Raw genomic sequence first — 20,136 nt, 5'->3', positions numbered from 1 at the left:
TATAAGTTCAAAAGTCGATGGTTCATTTAAAATTTAAACTAGGACTTGGTTGAATATATTCAACTCTTTCTTTGGATTTTATTTATTTGTGATTCCCATATGCTTGCTGGTCATCACAAGCACAGCCCATGCTTGAATTAGAAAAAGAGAATCGGATCATATCATTCCCACAACACACACAAAGTTGTTGTCTTTTGAACAGTTCATTAATCAGAAATATGGAAACACCAAAAAGCAAGCAAAGCAAAAGTATTTAGTTCAATTAAAGTGGGAAAAGTAAAAGGAAAATTTCTCAAAAAAAAAAAAGTTACAATGGATGTTAGGAGAGTGTCAGATGTCGGCCACCGATTGAAATTGTTTTCAAATGAAGACATAATCAAGCTCAATCCGTCAAGCGTTCCCACTCTCCTTTCCGAGTCTCCATCCAAAGACATCATGAACCTCTTCCTTTTTAGCGTCAATGCGAAACGCAACTGGTACAAAAGAAAAAAAGGGGGAAAGCTTAAAGCACCGACACAATCAGTATGTTCACGGAAACACCCACGTGAAAGTTCTGCGCAGGAGGGGCATCATTGGATCAAGAAATCAAGTAAGTCTAACAGTAGGGAACTATTTGGGAGTGTACAATAGATGCTTTGGCAAGAAAATGAAGATGAGGAGCTGTTCAAGTCATACGTGAAAGAAAGCCGGAACCAATAAGGAAGTACATACACATCAGTACGTGGTTACTAATTCCTCTGTTTCCAACCGAAGTTGCTCTGTTTTCGTCAGTTTCAATTTCAATCGAGAATTAGGAGCAGAGTACTCAGTTTCTAGAAACTCCCTGCGAAAGGAGACAAAGCCAGAGAGCTCCGAGACACGCATTAACAGGAGCACATGCCAATGGGCTTTACCCAAATTCTGATCAATATCATACCCCTCTAGAAAACATGTTACCGAAATTGCTTTTACAAATTTTAGATTTTTCTTTTGCTTTTGCTTTTGTTTTTGGATAATGAAAGGTTTTACAGCGTGTTTTCGATTCTGGTAAGTCAGATTTCATTTTTGCTTCTGATTTTATTATAATTTTTAAGCAGTTTGCTCCGACCATTCCATTCTCTATCACTTATACGTGCAATCAATCTCGAGCTTCAGTGGCCAACAAAATCAATCTCAAGTTTCTGTTTCTTTAATGCTGATGATCTTCCATCGTTTTTGCAGTGTTCAACTTCAACTCAAGGGTCACACGATGCTGCGAATGCGTCAAAGGGTGACAAAATGACAACTGCACTGCCGCTTCTCCATCCTCAAAATGCCGGCGAGTATTACTCTGTTGGAACCAATAGAATAATTTAAAACTTTGAAAACTAGGGAAAAGAGCACAGCAGAAATTGGAGGGAGAGCTTCTTATTGAGAATGCTTTGAGCGACGTGGCTTTGTGCTGTGGCTTGATTTACAACTCATGATTATATTCCTTTATATATGAATTGGATCTTACAAATGCCAAGAGTGAGAATTAAATAAAGAAAACGTAACGACGACATTAATACTAAACACCAAAACAGCTTAATCTGTCTAGGAAAACGCAGCCACCTTAAAGTCTTTATGGCTCTTCTTTAACGCTTGCAATCTTCTCATCCAGCAACTGATGTGCCCAATAACCAATTTTGTATTATTCCAACATACTCCGTCGACATCTTTGCTAACGGTGACTATTGCTCTCCAAGGCTGAGAAGTAGGTGTTGTTAACATTGAGAGAGTCTCCTGTGCTGAAAAATCTCGAGTATGTGTTGACCAATCACCGAAGATTTCCTCCCTTACGCGGCTTGAACAAAGACGTCCACTTTTCATACAGAGATTCAAGCTCGAGACATAATTTAATAGTAGCCGTCATCGTCAGTGAAACTTCCAATGGCCCGACCTCCTGTCCTGCCAGATCCCACCACTATTAGCCCCAACTACCGGCACCAGCACATGTCAGCCCCCATCTAGAAGTGATGCTTCCTCCCTCGACGCCACACTGCTGGTCCTTCTCATGTCCATTGCCATAAGCTTATCGTGTCAGTTCATAAAACATGAGGGATCATTATTTCCACAAGATATAGGTCGCTTCCTCTCACAATTCCAGCATGATTCACACAGATAACATTGCTCAAACTTGTAATATTTATCATAAGTTTCTTTGAAATACATACTTGGTTCTCTTCCGAAATTCCAAAATTCGGCTCTATTTGCAGTTCCTATAGCATGAAGACCAACACTATTAACAGATTTCGAAGCAGCAGAAGACAAAAAATTGCATACTGGAAATTCAGAAACAGAGAGCACCACTAGAACGAAGTCCTCACTGGCATGGCGAAAAATTCCCAGCAATGGAATGACCAACGGGTTAAGCGGTTTGTTAGGATTAAAACTCGGCACATAAACAGTTTGGTGAGAATTTAAAATGACCATGAAACTATGAACTCACTCTTGCAGACTTGCAGCATATCAAATTCACATCCTATGAAATTAGCTTGAACTGGGGTTCCAGAGCACCATAATCCAGCAGTATGATCTCTCTCCTTCGTCCATGTGTTTTTGTACTTTGCATCCAGAACCATCCTTAATAATCCACATGTTAATGATTAATTACCTTAGAAAAGCTATCTGAGAACAGATCAAAGGGAGAATTAACAATGAAAAACCAATTCAGGCATCCAGGAAAAGCAAGAAAAATTCACGTCATTCCTGAGGGGAATATTTCAATTGTCCACCTTAAAGAGTTGCCTATTCTTTCAACTTCTTGTAATTTCCACCATATCAACATCGATATAAACCTTTGACCCGTATATATATAACTGTTACTCCTGGCATTGTAAGTATCAAACGGAAGATAGAAAAATTTAACTCACCGTATAAACCCAAAAAAAAAAACTGTTATAATGATTTGCGAGCAAGCACAACCACCTTTAAATACAGAACTCGCAAAAAGATTATTCATCCAAAAGTCTGGTTTTCCCGTATCATGTCGAGGATGAAGAATCACAGTGGATGACACATGACTAAGTATTTTCTACAAAATCGCTCTTATGACGATCTAGTCCTCCAACAAGGGCTGCCAGTTACATTCCTTCCATGATCAAGAGAGATTTCATTTTATCTAAGAAACATGAATCGCTCAGTAAAGTACAAAGAAGAATCACTCACAGATGATTCACCAGGACTGCCAGCTTCATTCCCGCCATTATCAGGACTAAGATTTTGCTTTGTCAGGGGACATCTCACTATCAAACTATCACCAGAATGTGATCTTGTGAACACCCTGACGTAACAAGCGCTGATAATTCTGTATGAGGAAAGCTCCAGACAATTCAAGTATCCCTTTTAGCGACTTGCATCTGGAAATGACCAGAGCTTGTAGAATCTCCAAGATCTGTCGCAGCTGTGCGACCAAATATAGCAAGTTCTTTCACCCAGACAAATCTGGTAAAGTCCCAATTGACAAGCATCAGGGAATTTCTGTTCTTTCTAGGTACCTCAATCTTTCGAGCTGTGGGATGTCTGAAAGTTTCCCAACAAACTGACGCCATCAAGCTTCTTAAATCTCCAAACTTCAACTCCTGAGAAAGTTTTGCTAAGGACTTGCATCCCTGAATAACAAACATTTGAAGGATGAGAATTCCTGTAGGCTTGGAATTTCATGCAGCTTTAAGCAGTGGTTCATGTCCGTCCGCAAATAATTCCAGCCACTTGGGAAATAGAACGGATAAAGAGAATTGAGGAATTTCAGCATATTTCTATGTATATAAAAAAGGTCTGGTAATAATCTTTCAATGGAGACGCATCCAGATAAAAGCTTTCCTAAGATTCTAATCAACCAAGGTCTAGAACTTCAACTTGATTCTTGCAGTTTGCAGCGTGAAATCCCGTCGAATTTTTTTAAACTGGAAAGGTCTGGTCATCTTTCAATAGATATGCACCCAGAGATATTCAAACTTGCCAGTAAATCCAAACTGTAAAAAGACCACGAATTTCAACAAGATTCCAGCAATTTGCAGCATGTAATCATTTTGGGGCATCCAGAGATATTTAACCTTTCCAGAGATTTTAACCTGTCAAGACCTCGAACTTCAATTAGATTCTCGCAGTTGGCAGCACCAAATTCTTTTAGACTCTTTAAACTTGAAAGGTCAAGCATCGATGGACATGCAATCACAGATATATTCAAACTTGCCAGATCTTGCAATCTGCAACACATAATAGCCTCAGATAATTTGAACTTGAAAGGTCATTGTGCAATGGACATGCATCCGGAGATGTTCAAGTTTTCCAAGGATTCTAACCTGTCAAGGTCTCGAAATTCAGCTAGATTACCGCGGTTTGCAGCATAGAATTCCTTCAGACCCTTAAACTTGAAGGGTCGGGTGATTGTTGAATGGACGTGCACCCAAAGACCGCCAAACTAACCAACAACTCCAACCTGTGAAGGCCAGGGAATTCACTTAGATTGCAATTTGCAGTCCACAAAAAATGTTACAAAATCAAAATGTCTAGTGATTGTGCAAAAGACGAGCAACCTGAGATATCTTCGAGGGATTCTTAAACATCAAGGCCTCGAATTTCAACAAGATTGTCACAGTTCGCAGCTTGAAATTTTCTCAGCTTCTATAAACATCACTGGTTCAGTGATTGTTTGATGGACTTGCCCCCAGAAATATCCAACTTCAAGTGTTTTGATGGATTAGGGCCTTGAATTATATAACTAAATTCTTGCAGTTTGCAGCACTTAATTCCTCAAGATACCTTAAATCCGACACGTCGATTGATTGTCTAAGGGATATGCACCCAGAAACATCCAATTTCTTCAAAGATTCTAATCCATCGATACCTCGAATTTGAACAATGTTCTTGCAATTGGCAGCACAAATAACCTGTAGTTTCTTTAACTCTGAAAGGTTCAGCGATTTTTCGAGGGATGTGCACGCGGAAATATCCAACTTTCTCAAGGATTTTAAGCTATCCAGTCCTCAAATTTCCCTTAGGTACTCGCAGTTTGCAGCGTATAATTCCCATGGAGTCTTTAAATTTGACAGGTCTAGTGATGGTCCAATGGACGAGCACCCAGAAATGTTTAAAACAACCAAGGATTCTAATCCCTCAAGGCCTCAAATTCCAATTAGGTTCTTGCAGCTTGCAGCATCGAATGTCTACAGGTTCTTTGAATTTGACAGGTCCGGTGATTGTGTAAGGTACGTGCACCCAGAAATTCCCAAATCTATCAAGGATTCCGAACCCTCAAGGCCTCGAATTTCAATTAGGTTCTGGCAGTTTGTAGCATAAAATTTATGCAATTTCTTTAAATTTGACTGGATCAATGATTGTCTGAGTGATGTGCACCCAAAAATATCCAAAATTTGCAAGGATTCTAATCCATCTAGGCCACGAATTTCAGTTACATTCGTACAATCTGTAACATGTAGTTCCCTCAGACTTTTTAAACTTGAAAAGTCTAGGGACTCCGGAATCTTTGAATTAGAAAGATGTAGCGATCCTTCAAGCTGAGGTACCTTTGCGCTCGTTAACTTGGAAGAATCCTGGAGCGCCTCATCCACGTGTAAGCCTCTCAATGACTCCGAGGATTTGACCGCACCAAGCCTACATATCTTAGGGCATTGCCGTACCTGTAAGTTGGATAGGGACCCTGTAAGTTGGATACGGACCCTAAACCTTCCAAGCCGGTGACTTCTCTTAGCTCACGGCACATCTTGAGAATCAATTCAGATAAGTGCTCCAATTTTGACAAATTCGTCAACACTTTCAGTTTGCTACAATCTGTAATGCAAAGCATAGATTGTCCAACTGGAAGATTTGGCAGACATACAAGCCAAGGGCAATCCGACAAGGTGAGTTTGTTGAGAAGGGTCAGCTGGGAAAGATGTGGCCGTGGCCGATTTTGGCAGATTATACCTAGATCTCTTGAGCCAGAGGGCAGTTCCAGCACTTCTTGAAGCTTCTTGCAAAATCGAAAGCTGAGGATTTGAAGAGAAGGGAGCTTACAAATGCTTTCTGGCAATCCTGAAATGCCTGTCCCGTCTAATACAAGCTTGTTTAGCGAAATCAGTTCGCCCATACTACTCAGTAGTCCTGCCATGTCTTTGCAATCTAAAACTCTCAACTCCTGGAGTTCTGTCGACATTCCAATGTCACGAGGCAATTCTGCTATCTTAGTTCTGTAAACGTTCAATATTCTAAACTTCTGCAGTCTCATGATGCTTTCCGGTAACTCCGCAATCGCTGTCTCTGCATGCAAATCTGCCATCGACAAGCTCAAGATCATCCTCTCCGCCGCAGGATCCACCCTCGCCCCAGCCGATCCTCCCTCTCCCCTGCTCGGCCTCTCCCTCTCCGACCGGATTTCATCCTCCAGCCCCTGAACAACTGACAATGCTAATTACTGACATTAAAACACTTGCGTTTAGTGGCTAACAAGAGAATGGCAAAGTTGCCGTGCACAAAAGCACGGGATTAACAGTCCCATCTCAATTGTTTTGTTCTTTCTTTCGGAGTTTGTATTTGTCTACATCTCGATTCTCGTGAGATGAATAGAACGGTAATCAAATGCATGAAGTTTGGTGCGCATTAGTCTTGTTTAAAAAAATAATAATAAGAGAATATCTTCTTAATCTCAACCGTTAGAAATGTGCGGTCCATATGAGATTCCTATGATTAGATGTTCTAACCGGTACTTAACGAGCACTAGTTAATCACATTGAATAAGAAAGTCATTCCATATTTTATATGTTAGTTAGACGACATGTGAGAATCGAGAGGAACTGTGATGACTTTATTATGCAAGATAGAAATCTAATTCCAAAATACATGTGTGGCATGTCTGAAACTATTTTCCAGCCTAGGCTTCTCCATGCCACGCCATGCTTATTGCATAGTCATCATGCCTCTGCCCCAGTCACTTTGATATCCCTCGAATTAATTTTCAACATGTTGCATGACCTTTCTTTTTATAATTGACCAATCACAAATAATTAAATCCGAAGAAAGAGTTGCACACATTCAACCAAGTTTTAATTTATTGATTTAGTACTCCACAAAACCCCCAAAAAAAAAACCTAGCCGGCCCTAGTATCTCTCTCCTCTTCTCTCATCTCCCTCTTATTCTCACACACTTCCTTTTTCAACCTCCATGGAGAAGAGAGTTTGAGCTAGATCTCTCCCTCCCCTCCTCTTTTTCTTAGGTTGTTTTGATTCTCTATTTCCTTTTCTTGCTTTCCTCCCATTTGGGAGATTTTCTCTTTCTATTTAGTTTAGATCCAAAAGCTTCTCTCCCGTTCTAGTCTAGATTTGGGTTTTTTGCATGCATATTTTGGGATTTCGCTTTCCTCGGGTTTCGTTGGTGAATAAGTCCAGTTTTGAAAGAGATCAAAAGAGCTTCGTGAAGATTTCACTTTTACATATGTCAGATTTGTGTTCATTCGACCTTTTTACTCAAGCTCAATGCTAGTGTTGGGGACGCCAAACCTAGGCGCGCACCGCCAAAAGACAAAGCCATAGCAATAGATGAATATCTTGGTGTTTGCTCATTATTGAAGACGGATTCGGTGATCAGCTGTCGATTTTGGCGTGAAGAAATCACAAATCTGCTCCTTGAGCGTGTGATCCATAACTTTGTTCTCATGATTCCTCTTATTTTCTTGAACTTGTTTTGGTTTGAAGTTGTCCGGGATGTGTCTTGTTTTGCGGTTGAATTGTGATGTTCCTCTCTTGTATTTTGAGGAAAAGTATGTAATGTTATTTTGATATAAAAAATTTGGCACTCCACAAATTTAATACGTTATTGAGTTTGAATTCAAAATATTGATGGCACATATTTCGAAATACGTTTTACACCTATGGAATCATTATTTTTGAAATTATAGATGGCTGAAACCAATGTATTTTACAAGTAGGTTTAAAGACCTCCATTTTATCGAGAGTCGGATTAGAAATTAAAGCAAATAACTACTACAACATCTTATTATTATAACGAAGTTTTTGTATCTATTAAGTATAACATCATTTTCATTCGGCAAAATAAGCTATGACATTTGATTTTCATGGAACCCACACGGGACCCACGTGATATTAGGATTGTGGTGCATTGGGGCTTCTATGACCTTGATGCACCCGATAATGTCTGTTGGAGTCGATACGCTATGTCATTGGACCCCATGAGCATTACTTGTTCGATAATTGTCGAATTGACCACGTCAATAACTGTGTTTTCACATTTCGGTGTACATCAACAGCTTGGCGAAAAGCCAAAGAGCTTTGGGTCTCGAATCTAAAGTGACAAAATCGAGTGGAAAGCATCTTTTTTGAAGTCTCTCAATGCAAGTCTGATCGAAATAAAGCCGATTCCTCTAGTTCAATCAGTTGGAATAGAATAACGATTAAATCAAGTTCAACTGGTCACAAACAAGTTAATCGAGTTCAAGAGTACTCTCCTATTAGGGATGTTGACCGAGTCTGCTCAACAAAAGTCGTTGACCAATTTGTGATGTAGTTCGGGATTCAATAACAATTTCAAAAGGCCATGTTCATGTGCAAAGACAAAATCATATTGTGGGTCGAAAGATGCGCCTCAAAAGGAAAATGATTTCCTTCTTTCAAAAATGGAAATCATTTTCTCCGGGCTTAGAAGGATATTTTTCATTGACCAGAAAATATTTTCTCCGACCACATATTTTGGGCCCCCAAATCAGCAGAAGTTGTGGAAAAATGTTTTTCTAGGAAAACTTTTTCCGTGAAACAAACGAAATCTAAGTAAAAAATAATATAGGAAAGCTGAAAAAAAGGGAACAAGTAAATTATACGAAATCTTACGTATGTTTGGGTTTAAAAACAAGTCACTAGGTTGAGCCTCAAAGTCAATTCCCAACGCTAGCATCTTTATTACCGTAATACACTCCACAAGATAATGACACAATGGTCGAATAGAAACCCTAGATAAACTATAATGACCAAAAATTAATTAAGGGCATGTTGTTTAGGATTAGGCAAAATTTTTCGGTTTCCTGTAAAATTTAAATATCATCAAAATGAATTCAGAATATCTAACCAAATTTATATGTGATCTATATATCTAAGACATTATATGCATATGTGCTGACATGTAAAATTTTGAAGTTCTAATTTGGGGGCAAGCATTTTCTATTTCGACAATTGGGATAATTGACTATCACAAGGAGAAAGAAAGTAGTAAAACATGCTCAAAGAAAGGCACAAATGCTACTAGAGAACACCTTCCAAATCCAGAAGCATATATGAAGCAGAGATGCATGCCAATTTTAATCTTTCTTGTAGTTTTTTTTTTTGGTCGAATCTTTTTTGTAGTTGAGAAAGCTGAGAGATTTCGAAAACAAGCTACATGATACATGGCGTTTTCTCCAAAGACTATATCTGTTGCAATTGAAATCTTTTTTGTAGTTGTATTAGTGGATAGAAGGAAACCTAAAGCATCAAAATTTGTGTATGGTGCTCACTTTGGTGCCAAAATTTTTTACTGGCTCACTTAAGTACCAAATCGGAGAAAAAACAATCACTTAAGTGTCAATGGCAAGGGATTTTGGCCAAAAGTTATACGTGGCATTTATATTTAAATAATTTCAGTATCACGTCATTTATAATTAAGAAATAAGTCCACTGTGGCAATTTCTTTTAAAAAAAATCAGTTCATGTGGACTCCACGCGGCAATTTTATTAAAAAAGAGTCCACATGGCAATTTTATTTAAAAAAATTAGTCTTAAACTTAAAAATAAGCTTAAAAAAATAAAAAATAAAAAGTTAAAACAAGAAAAAACATAAAAGGGGGTTCCTGGCAGCAGCAAGGGCTGAACCCTTTTTTATTTTTTTTTAGCTTTTAGCTGAACCCTTTTAGTTTTTAGCTCATTTTTTAGTTTTTTAATTTTTTTATTGACTGGGATCTTCCGGCAAGCCACGTAAATGCCATGTAAGATTTCCAATAAAACTCACTCAGAATTAGCACTCAAATAATTATTTTTCAAAAAAATTGATACTTAAATTATTCAAAAATAATTTGAGCATCAAAGTGAGTGTTGTACATAAATTTTAACACTTCTTATGTCATTTTGCCTGCATTAGTATGAGATGCATGCCAATTTTAATCATATAGCCCACAGTCAAAAACTCTTCTTTTTAAAAAATCGAAGTATTGAATGTAGTTTCAAAACCCGACCGCTTGCCTAATAATTAATGTAATATTATTTAGACATCGTGAGCTAATAAGTCCGTGCCATCTAACTTTAAAGGCTCGTGATTTTCGCAAATTATGTCCAAAGCAACACATCATGATGCTAAAAGTTAAAGACAGCTGGCCTTATTTTCAGCTATCTAAGCTTTCTTTTTTTTTTTTTAATTGTTTTAAAGGCATTTTTAATTCTTTAAATATGATTGGGCCTTCGTGGGCTTTTAGCCCCAATCGAATTTGGATCTAGCCCCGCTTTTAGCGTATTGAGAACAATCATAGAGCAGAGAGAGAGAGTCAGAGCCAAGCATGGAGACAAGTCTTGTGGTTTTAACACAACCATGGCACAATTTTTACTAATCAATGTCATATTCAGCACAACTTAATTAGACAATCTCTAGTAAAATGCTCGTATCATTACTTGCAATGCGAGGGATGAGTTGAGGCTCTAACTTCTTTCACGTGGATCAGCAACCAGAGCTTACGATCATTAACAGCACCCTTTTTTTCACACACAAATCTACTTTCGTTTACTTCACACATCGAAAACACCAGAGATTCATGTGGCTGCTCGTCTCGTTGAACAAGATGAAATGTATTATTATCGTAGTTCTTCAAGTCTCTAAAGTTCGATTTATATGTTTGTACCCGCGGGAGACTTTCTGTAACATTCGAACTTTATGTTATTTATGTTTTGATAGAGTGCATGAACTAAAGTTTTTGGTATCGTAAGGACAGCTTGCATATTCAAATAGCACAAGGGGATTTCCACCGCAGGACCCGAAACACAAAAGATGGCATTTGATCATTAAAAGTTCCCTGTCTCAAAAAAAAAAAAAACCATTAAAAGTTCCAAAGCAGCCGTGAGCATTACTTGTTCGATAATTGTCGAATTGTCCGCGTCAATAACTGTGTTTTCACAATCAGGTGTACATCACCAGCTTGGCGAAAAGCCAAAGAGCTTTGAGTCTCGAATCTAAAGTGCCAAAATCGAGTGGAAAGCATCTTTTTTGAAGTCTCTCAATGCAAGTCTGATCGAAATAAAGCCGATTCCTCTAGTTCAATCAGTTGGAATGGAATAACAATTAAATCAAGTTCAACTGGTCATACACAAACAAGTTAATCGAGTTCAAGAGTACTCTCCTATTAGGGATGTTGACCGAGTCTGCTCAACAAAGTTGTTGACCAATTTGTGATGTAGTTCGGGATTCAATAACAATTTCAAAAAGCCATGTTCATGTACAAAGACAAAATCATATTGCGGGTCGAAAGAAGCGCCTCAAAAGGAAAATGATTTCCTTCTTTCAAAAATGAAAATCATTTTCTCCGGGCGTAGAAAGATATTTTTCATTGACCAAAAAATATTTTCTTCGACCACATATTTTCGTCCCCCCAATCAGCAGAAGTTGTGGAAAATGTTTTTTTCTAGGAAAACTTTTTCCGTGAAACAAACGAAATCTAAGTAGAAAATAATATAGGAAAGCCGAAAAGGAGAGGCAAGTAAACTATACGAAATCATACGTATGTTTGGGTTTAAAAACAAGTCGCTAGGTTGAGCCTCAAAGTCAATTCCCAACGCTAGCATTGTTATTACCGTAATACACTCGGAAAAAGATGTACGATGGTATGGTCAACCCCTTTCTCCTAGTCCACTCTCTTAAGCTTAACAGGCACAAATCAGGCAATCAAGATTCAAGACCCCGCTATTAATCAAATACTCATGAGGCAATCCTCTTTCGACAATGGTGATAATTGACTATTACAAGGAGAAAAGACAGTAGTAAAACATGATCAAAGAAAGGCATAAATGCTACTAGAGAACACCTTCCAAATCCAGAAGCATATATGAAGCAGAGATGCATGCCAATTTTAGTCTTTTTGTAGTTGAGAAAGAAAATTTTAGCTGAGGGATTTTGAAAACAAGCTACATGATCCATGGCGTTTTCTCCAAAAGCTATCTATAGCAATTGAAATCTTTTCTGTCGCTGCATTAGTGGGCCAGAAGGACACCTAAAGCGTCAAAAATTTATGTAAGGCGCTCTTTTTGGTGCCAAAATTTTTTACCAGCCCACTTAAGTACCAAATCGAAAAAAAAAAAACGATCACTTAAGTGTCAACGGCAAGAGATTTTAACCAGAAATTATACATGGGACTTATATTTAAATAATTTTAGTACCACATCATTTATAATTAAGAAATAAGTCCACTTGGCAATTTTTTTTAAAAAAAAATCAGCTCATGTGGACTCCACGTGGCAATTTTATTAAAAAAAATAGTCGTAAACTTAAAAATAAGCTTAAACAAATAAGAAAATAAAAAATTAAAACAAGCAAAAACATAAAAGGGGGTTGCTAGCAGCAGCAAGGGCTGAACCCTTTTTTATTTCTTTTTAGTTTTAGCTGAATCGTTTTAGTTTTTAGCTCATTTTTTTAGTTTTTTAATTTTTTTACTGTTGAGTGGGATCCTCCGGGCCTTCAACGAGCCACGAAAGATTTCCAGCAAAGCTCACCAAAGTTGGCACTTAAATAATTGTTTTTAAAAAAAACTAGCTCTTAAGTTATCAAAAAAAATTAGCAACAAAGTGAGCATTGTACCTAATTTTTGACACTTCTAATATCATTCTGCATGCATTAATGTGAGATGTATGCCAATTTTAATCATATTAGGTGAGAGCTGGTTAAGCCCAGCCCACAATCAAAATCTCTTCTTTTTCAAAAATCGAAGTATTAAATGTAGTTTCTAAATCCGTCCACGTGCCGAATAATTAATGTAATATTACTTAGACATTTGTGAGCTAATGAGTCTGTGCCATCTAACTTTAAAGGCTCGTGACTTTCACAAATTATGTCCAAAGCAACACATCAGGATGCTAAAAGTTAAAGACAGATGGCCTTATTTTCAGATATCTAAGCTTTCTTTTTTTTTTTAATTCGTTTTAAAGGCATCTTTAATTCTTTAAATATGATTGGGCCTTGGTGGGCTTTTAGGCCCAATCGAATTTGGACCTAGCCCCGCTTGGAGTATATTGAGAACAATCATGAAGCAACGAGCAAGAGAGAGAGAGTTGAAGCCAAGCATGGAGACAAGTCTTGCGGTTTTAACACAACCACGGTACAATTTTTACTAATCAATGTCATATTCAGCACAACTTAATTAGACGACCTCCAGTAAAATGTTCGTATCATTACTTGCAATGCAATGAGTTTTCGTACTAACTTCTTTCACGTGAATCGGCAACCGGAGCTTACGATCATTACCGGAACCCTTTTGTCATACACAGACCTACTTTCGTTCACTTCTTGCATCGAAAGCACCAGAGAATCACACGGGGGCTCGTCTCGTGCAACAGGATGAAATATATTATTATCGTAGTTCTCCAAATCTCTAAAGTTCAATTTGTATATTTGTACACGGGGGAGACTTATTGCAACATTCGAACTTTATGTCATTTTTGTTTTGATAGCGTGCACGAACTAAAGTTTTTGGTGTTGTAGGGACAACTTGCATATTTAAATAGCACATGGGGATTTCCAACCAAGGACCCAAAGCACAAAAGATGGCATTTGATCATTGAAGTCCCAAAGCAGCCAAAAAATATCAATGAGAAAAGCATGCCTTTTGTTAGCATCAATCGACTCTTATAGACGAAGCAAAATTTCACTTTAATCCAAGCTATTTAAACTATTGAGAAGATATCATCAGACATCCTAAATTACGTCTATGATGACATGAATACCCCAAACTTTCTTTTCATCATCAAGATTCTTGCACCAAATTTGATAAAAATGCCCTTTGGTTACCCATAAGGTCGTCATAAACTTTGCCCATCGATGACATCAATACCCGACATTGTTTTTGTGCCATAAGTACTTCAAACTTATATCGATGTGACAAATCATTGCGAATACAGCTTAGAATAGTTGGCTATACAATAAAGGTTTGGAACATTGGTGTCACAATAGTATAATTTAGGCAATTGAGTCATAAAACTTTCAAAAAGTGCAATCAAGTCTTAAACCTTATCACTAAAGTGCAATCAAGTCGTAAAATTTTCAAAAGTTGCAATCAAATCTTACAACAAATCAAAAAGATACAATCAAGTCCTAAAACTTTCAAAAAGTACAATCAACGAAAAGATTTAATTTCACCAATTTGACGAGTTTTAGAACTTGATTGTACTTTCTCGACAAATTTTAGGACTTAATTATATTATTTAAAAGTTTCAGGACTTGATTTCACTTTCGTGATAAGTTTTAGAACTTTTAACGTACTTATTCCTATTTTAAATGTTGTACTTCCACAGACATATATACATGCACGAACTCTGCCATTTTTTTTTTTTGGTTTTTGCTAAACCTACTTATTATCAAGTACCAAAAGTCTGTACCCAGAAAACATATACTAAACCGATTGACATCCTTTTAAGAAGATTCATGTCTTATTGGATCTTGGTCTACTTTTGTAGGGTTGTTTATCGGTGTTCATGTGTCCGAATAGCGGGAAACGATTACATCACCGCAACCCATCTAAGTACGGAGATTCGAATCGGATGATACCATTCCCATACATACTCTTTGCTAGGACTGTCAATGGTTCGGATTTTCAAGAAATTTGAATCGAATCGAACCGATAGGGTGAGTAGCTGAATCGAATCAAATCGCGACACGAACCGAAAGGTTTGATTCGGTTCGGGATTTTCGCTTTTTGTAACAGAGAAGAGAGGCGAATAGTAGGGTGAGAAAGAAGAGAGATTTAAGTTGGGTGTTCAGTTTTTGTTAAGAATTTCGGGTATGGTTCGATTAACCGAACAGAAATAACCCAAACCGGCAAAAAAGAACGATCATTTTTCTATGATCCGAACCAAAACTCAAATTGAACAGAAAATGCATGAAATTTCAGTTCGGTTCGATCATGACACGGCTGCTCTTTGCCCCTATTTTATTGCAGAGTCCCAACAACGCACTAACAAGCTAAGATATGCACTAATCTTCCACCACTTTACCAACTTTTGCCCCCATCAATAAAGGCCGTCGAGGAACAACTCCAATTTTTGAAAAAGAAAGCACACACCTAGCTCGAGACTTAGCCCGCACAAAGTTCTTGTCTTTTGATCTGTTCATTATCAAAACTAATCAGGCACAAAAGGTCATCTTTTGGGATTTCTTTATCAATTTATTTTCTTTTTACCTATGTTAGCAACTGAAAATAAGAGGCCTAATTCCCTGACAAATCATCAATTTTAGGTCCAATCTCAATTCAATTTCTTCGATATTATCAACAACATAAGGTTGTTATTATCAACATCAATTTTACGTCCCGTGTGGATGAAAACGTGGGTTCCGATAATAAACTTCTAATTGGTTCTGATGTCGTAATTTTGAGTATACTAGTGGTGATTTTTGGACGTATAGGTAGATTTGGGACTAGAGTGAAAGTTGAAGGATTTATGAGGGGAAAAAAATGGGACAGACTAGATTACCCCTTCATCGTGTTTGATTGCATAGGGCATTTTTTGTGTCCCTGGATATTACGCATTTAGCATAGAACGGCACGATCACATTATATCCAACATCTTTCGGATCTCATAAACTTGGTGGCTGCGGCTATTTACGCACCGATTCGACCAAGCTTTTATCCCAAATTATCTAACTGGTCATAAATTTATTATATGGATGACAATCCACTTGTTATTTTTTTAAAAATTTTGCTAACGTAATCCTAAATATTTGCGCAGCATTTCAATATAATTCTTCCTATTGACATCGGAAATTGCGGACATGGCGTCCGGCCATCGCGGGTCGTCCTACGTTACCTGACAAGCGATCTGACTTGAATAATTTTAGACTAAACGACGTCGCTTCGCTAATTTTTTTTCCTATTTAGATTAACAGAACCACGATGTTTGCAAAACAAAGGTAGAGCACGACCAATCCACTGTCGATCGCAAAACCTCCATCAAACGAAGCGGTTTGACCCCATCTCGTGAGCTCAACACCCCTCTGCATGCTTGTTGGGCTTCTGGTCGTTGAGATCTCAGCAAGCTCGATGGCCATGACCGAGCCTCCGGATCTCGGCGAGCTCGGTGACTCCTCCTCTAAGCGACTTGCCGTCGAGCTTCAAGAAGCCATGGCCAAGCCTTTTCAGGTCTCAGTCGAGCCATGGCCGAGCCTTCAGAAAATCTGCAACAGAGCAACTTGCACAGGCACATTCATTCACGTACATGCACAATTCCAGCTTCGCCGTTTTCCTCAAGAAATAGAGGCAGCTATTCTGCGTGTCCGGGATAATAGGAGAACCTAGGATTCGGAAAAGATGTTCAAGAAAATAAAAAACAAAGAAATAGAAAATAGAAAAAAAATAAAAACATTGAGGAAAATAAGCAAAACCGTGTCATTTTGAGTAGAGTTGTACACACCAGATCCACAGACATGACACGTAAGACTACGGATAATGACTGGACTGCCATTAATCAATTATTTCTGGCGTCAATAGGCCAGAAAAACTATACTGAAATTTTGCGGGACGATATAAGACTAAAATAGCAATAGTAGAAACTCTGAAACGAATTAGCATTTGTACGATAGGTTTTAAATTAGTCATGTGTTTTTCTCGTTTCAAGCCCGAATCGACCTAGATCGGCTCAAATCAAATTAACTAAATCATGTGAGAGCTGGTTTAAGCCCATGCCCCTGTTAGAGTATTTTTTTTTTTATGGTTTTCAAAAATCTAATTATCGTTCGACCAACAAAAAAAAATCTAATTATCGATTTAATTTCAAAGCCCAAGGATGCAATGACCAAATAATTAACACAACATTACTTAAAAATGTTGACATTTCATGCATAAGAAGTTAAGCCATGGAACTTTAACGACTCGTGACATTCAAGAATTTTGTTCAGAGCCACACATCGGGATGCTCTTTGGCCACCTCTTCGTATCAGGGTCCCCCCAATGCTTGTTGCTCTCAGCAACTTTTCGCTTTTATTCTTTCGTTCAGGTAAAGATCCTTGCTGCGATTTTTTTTTTTTTTTTGGGTGACAGGTGCATGCTGCTAATCAAAGTCATGTTCAGGGCAACTTGACTAGACCATCTCCAGGAAGATCCTCGTGACGTTACGTGCGCAACCGATAAGTTTCCGGACTAACTTCTTTCACACGGATCGGCAACATTGAGCTCAAGACCTTGGCCCGGACCCCTGTTCTGCACCTATAAGCCTTCTTTGGTTCGCCACCCGCGTCGAAATCGGCGTGGAATTTCATGGGACGGTCGTCTCGTGCAGCAACTTGAAGTATATGACTATTATTAAAGTCTCCAATTGATGTTTTAATACACGGGGGAAACTTTTGGGAACATTCGAACCTTAGATTTGAGTTTTGATAGTGTGCCTGAACCCAGCTGTTTGGTAATGGAGAGACAGTGCATATTTTAGTAGCAGCAGGAGATTTGTACTGCGGGAACCCATGCTAAAAAGAGCAAATACACAAAGCAATAAAAAAAAAATTAGGGAAAATGATACACATGATCCCAGAATTTTAATTCAATTTAATTTGTTCAATGTATTCCCTTAACTTTAACTGAACGTGCAATGTGATCCCTGAAATTTTTAATTTATTCAATATAATTTATGAACTTTCGGTACATATTCAATATAGTCACTAAACTTTTAGTACATGTTCATACAATTTAGAGATCACATTGATTATTGAGCTATAGTTTAGAAATCATATCGAACAAATTAAAAGTTCAAGAAAGTTATACATTGAGCTAAAATTCAGGGAGCTAAAATTCAGGGACCATTTGAATCATCGTCCCAAAAATCAATACGGAGAAACATGCCTTTTCCTTTTGTTTTCCAATGGAAATTGCAGACTCCCATCAAACGAAATTCCAGGTTGCTTGTTAGGCGTCACGGCCTGAGCCGGAGAGCCCTGCATCAGAAACAGAGAATCGAATCTGAATCGGATCAAACCGTTCCCATACATACTCTGCCCCCTCTATGGCTTTGTTGCAGAGTCCAAACAGCAAGATTTGCACTAATCTTCGTCCCCACATCAGTAAAGGCGGTCGAATAACAACTCCAATTATTGAAAAAGAGAGACACACACCAACTCGAGACTCAGCCCGCACAAAGTTCTTGTCTTTTGAGCAGTTCATTATCGGAATTAATCAAAGCACAGAGATCGTCTTTTAGTCATTTAGCTGTCAAACCAGACCTGTGAAGAAAATGAGAGGAAAAGCAACAGCAAAGATAAAAACACCCCAAAGCAAAGCAAAGCAAAGCAAAAGGGACCCCCCCGAAAAAGAGGTGAAGTGAAACCCCAAATTACCGTACTGTGGAGAAAGCCAGAACCAATTTGGAATTACACATCGGATACGCGCTTACTAATTTCCCTGTTTTCAATCAAGTTGCTCTGTTTTCATCGCTTTCGGTTTCAATCGAGACAAAGAAGCGGAATACCTATTTCCAGAAACTCCCCGAGGAAGGAGTCAGCCTACAACAAGAACAGAGCACATATCAATGGCCGGACCCAAATTCTGATCAATATCATCCCTTAAAGAGATGGGCTTGCTTCTGTCTCGGATTAACATCCGGGTCTTCTTCTTCGCCCTCCTCCTCTCGCTCTCGCCCACTGAGCCCTCTTCCGACTTCACCGGCCTGGTGTTCAAGGGCTGCGCCCAGCAGAAGCTCCCAGACCCGACCGACGCTTCCGCCCAGAACCTCCAATCCCTCCTCTCCACACTCACCTCGCAGGCCTCCCAGAAGACCTTCTACTCCACCACCGTTGGCGACGGCACAACAGCCGTCTCGGGGCTCTTCCAGTGCAGGGGCGACCTCACCGCCGCCCAGTGCGGCGACTGCATTGGCAAGACGCCCGACCTGGCCCGGAAGCTCTGCGGGGGCGCCGTTGCCGCCGCGAGGGTCCAGCTCAAAGGGTGCTATCTGAAGTACCAAATCAGCGGCTTCGTGGAGGCGCCGGACACGGATGTGGTTTACAAGGTCTGCGGGTCGGAGAAGGACGCGGGGTTCGGAGCGAAGAGGGAGACGGCGTTCGGGATGGTGGAGAGCGGCGTCGTCGACGGCGGCGGGTTCTATACGGGGAGTTACGGGAATGTGTATGTGTTGGGACAGTGCGAGGGCGACGCTGTGATTGGCGGCGACTGTGAGGGGTGCGTTAAGAATGCGTTGGAGAGAGTGGAGGCAGAGTGCGGCGAGGCGATTTCAGGGCAAGTGTACATGAACAAGTGCTACGTGAGCTTCAGCTACTACCCCAACGGCGTCGCCGGCGTGTCACCTCCGTCGGCGTCGCTGTCAGGTAAAAGAAATCTCTCTCTCTCTCTCTAGTTTGTTCTCTTAAATTTATTTTCAAAGAATATTGTTTAAGATCGATGGCCACCAAAACTACGTTGCTTTGGCCAGAAAATTGGCCTCAGGCATATAAGCGCTTAAAAATCTTTCCTTTACCGAGAAGTAACATAAGTTCACCATTTCCGCACACCGACAATGCATGCGACATGATTCGAGCAAGTAAAGGAGTAAAAGCGGCTTGCGGGTTGTTGTTCCAGGAACAGGGGAAGGCGGCACTGGGGGCGGCCGCCACACACAGAAGACAGTGGCAGTAGTGGTAGGAGGGGCGGCCGCGGTGGGGTTCGGCGTGGTCTGCTTGCTCTTCGCGAAGTCACTGTTCAAGAAGCGGGACGCCAGCAAGTACGATAGTTGATGTCACCCCCGCCCTCATGTGTGGATCGGTCCCCAATTAGATTGACTACACACAGAACGAAATTGAAAGAGATTTGTGCATTTTTGGTTTTTGTCACGACAGACAAAGAAGTAGTAAATATACATAGAAAAAGTTTCAAAGATTGCATTGCTTTCTTTTTCGAAAGATGATGAGCGGGGTAGGCCATTAGCATT

At 39.3% G+C, this 20,136-nt stretch overlaps 3 protein-coding genes and 1 long non-coding RNA gene across 8 annotated transcripts in view; 1 reads left to right on the top strand and 3 right to left on the bottom strand.

Moving 5' to 3' along the window:
• LOC115730993 (probable inactive histone-lysine N-methyltransferase SUVR2) overlaps positions 1 to 3,223 on the bottom strand; it is a 58,311-nt gene extending 55,088 nt beyond the window's left edge. The window contains exon 1 of the mRNA XM_048281946.1: positions 3,207 to 3,223. The gene's annotated coding sequence lies outside the window, so the exon portion shown is untranslated. The remainder of the gene's footprint in view (positions 1 to 3,206) is intronic.
• On the bottom strand, positions 1,747 to 3,266 carry LOC125315868. The gene is made up of 3 exons (XM_048281956.1): positions 3,169 to 3,266; positions 2,450 to 2,583; positions 1,747 to 2,219 (listed from the first exon to the last, which is right to left on the bottom strand). Exons 1-3 carry the CDS (start codon positions 3,204 to 3,206, stop codon positions 2,041 to 2,043), a joined length of 351 nt encoding a protein of 116 aa, XP_048137913.1. The 5' UTR covers positions 3,207 to 3,266; the 3' UTR covers positions 1,747 to 2,040.
• A 638-nt stretch (positions 3,267 to 3,904) lies between these two features.
• On the bottom strand, positions 3,905 to 14,901 carry LOC125315870. The gene is made up of 3 exons (XR_007199150.1): positions 14,890 to 14,901; positions 14,620 to 14,624; positions 3,905 to 4,366 (listed from the first exon to the last, which is right to left on the bottom strand). It is a non-coding gene; the product is annotated as an uncharacterized LOC125315870 (long non-coding RNA).
• Positions 14,902 to 18,507: 3,606 nt separating this feature from the next.
• Positions 18,508 to 20,136, top strand: LOC115729554 (plasmodesmata-located protein 2-like). Of its 5 annotated transcripts, none has more exons than XM_048281950.1 (2): positions 18,508 to 19,537; positions 19,642 to 20,136. In XM_048281950.1, the coding sequence occupies exons 1-2, from the start codon at positions 18,784 to 18,786 to the stop codon at positions 19,842 to 19,844; spliced, it is 957 nt and encodes a 318-aa protein (XP_048137907.1). In that variant the 5' UTR covers positions 18,508 to 18,783; the 3' UTR covers positions 19,845 to 20,136. The 5 variants fall into 5 exon arrangements, with proteins under 5 accessions (XP_048137907.1, XP_030516039.2, XP_048137908.1 ...); XM_030660179.2 differs by having other exon boundaries at positions 18,509 to 19,537; positions 19,794 to 20,136; XM_048281951.1 differs by having other exon boundaries at positions 18,509 to 19,537; positions 19,756 to 20,136.

The sequence above is a fragment of the Rhodamnia argentea genome, chromosome 7 (genome assembly GCF_020921035.1).
Source record: "Rhodamnia argentea isolate NSW1041297 chromosome 7, ASM2092103v1, whole genome shotgun sequence".
Classification (NCBI taxonomy): domain Eukaryota; kingdom Viridiplantae; phylum Streptophyta; class Magnoliopsida; order Myrtales; family Myrtaceae; genus Rhodamnia; species Rhodamnia argentea.
The sequence above is the reverse complement of the archived record's forward strand: the minus strand, read 5'-3'. Positions and strand labels throughout refer to the sequence as shown.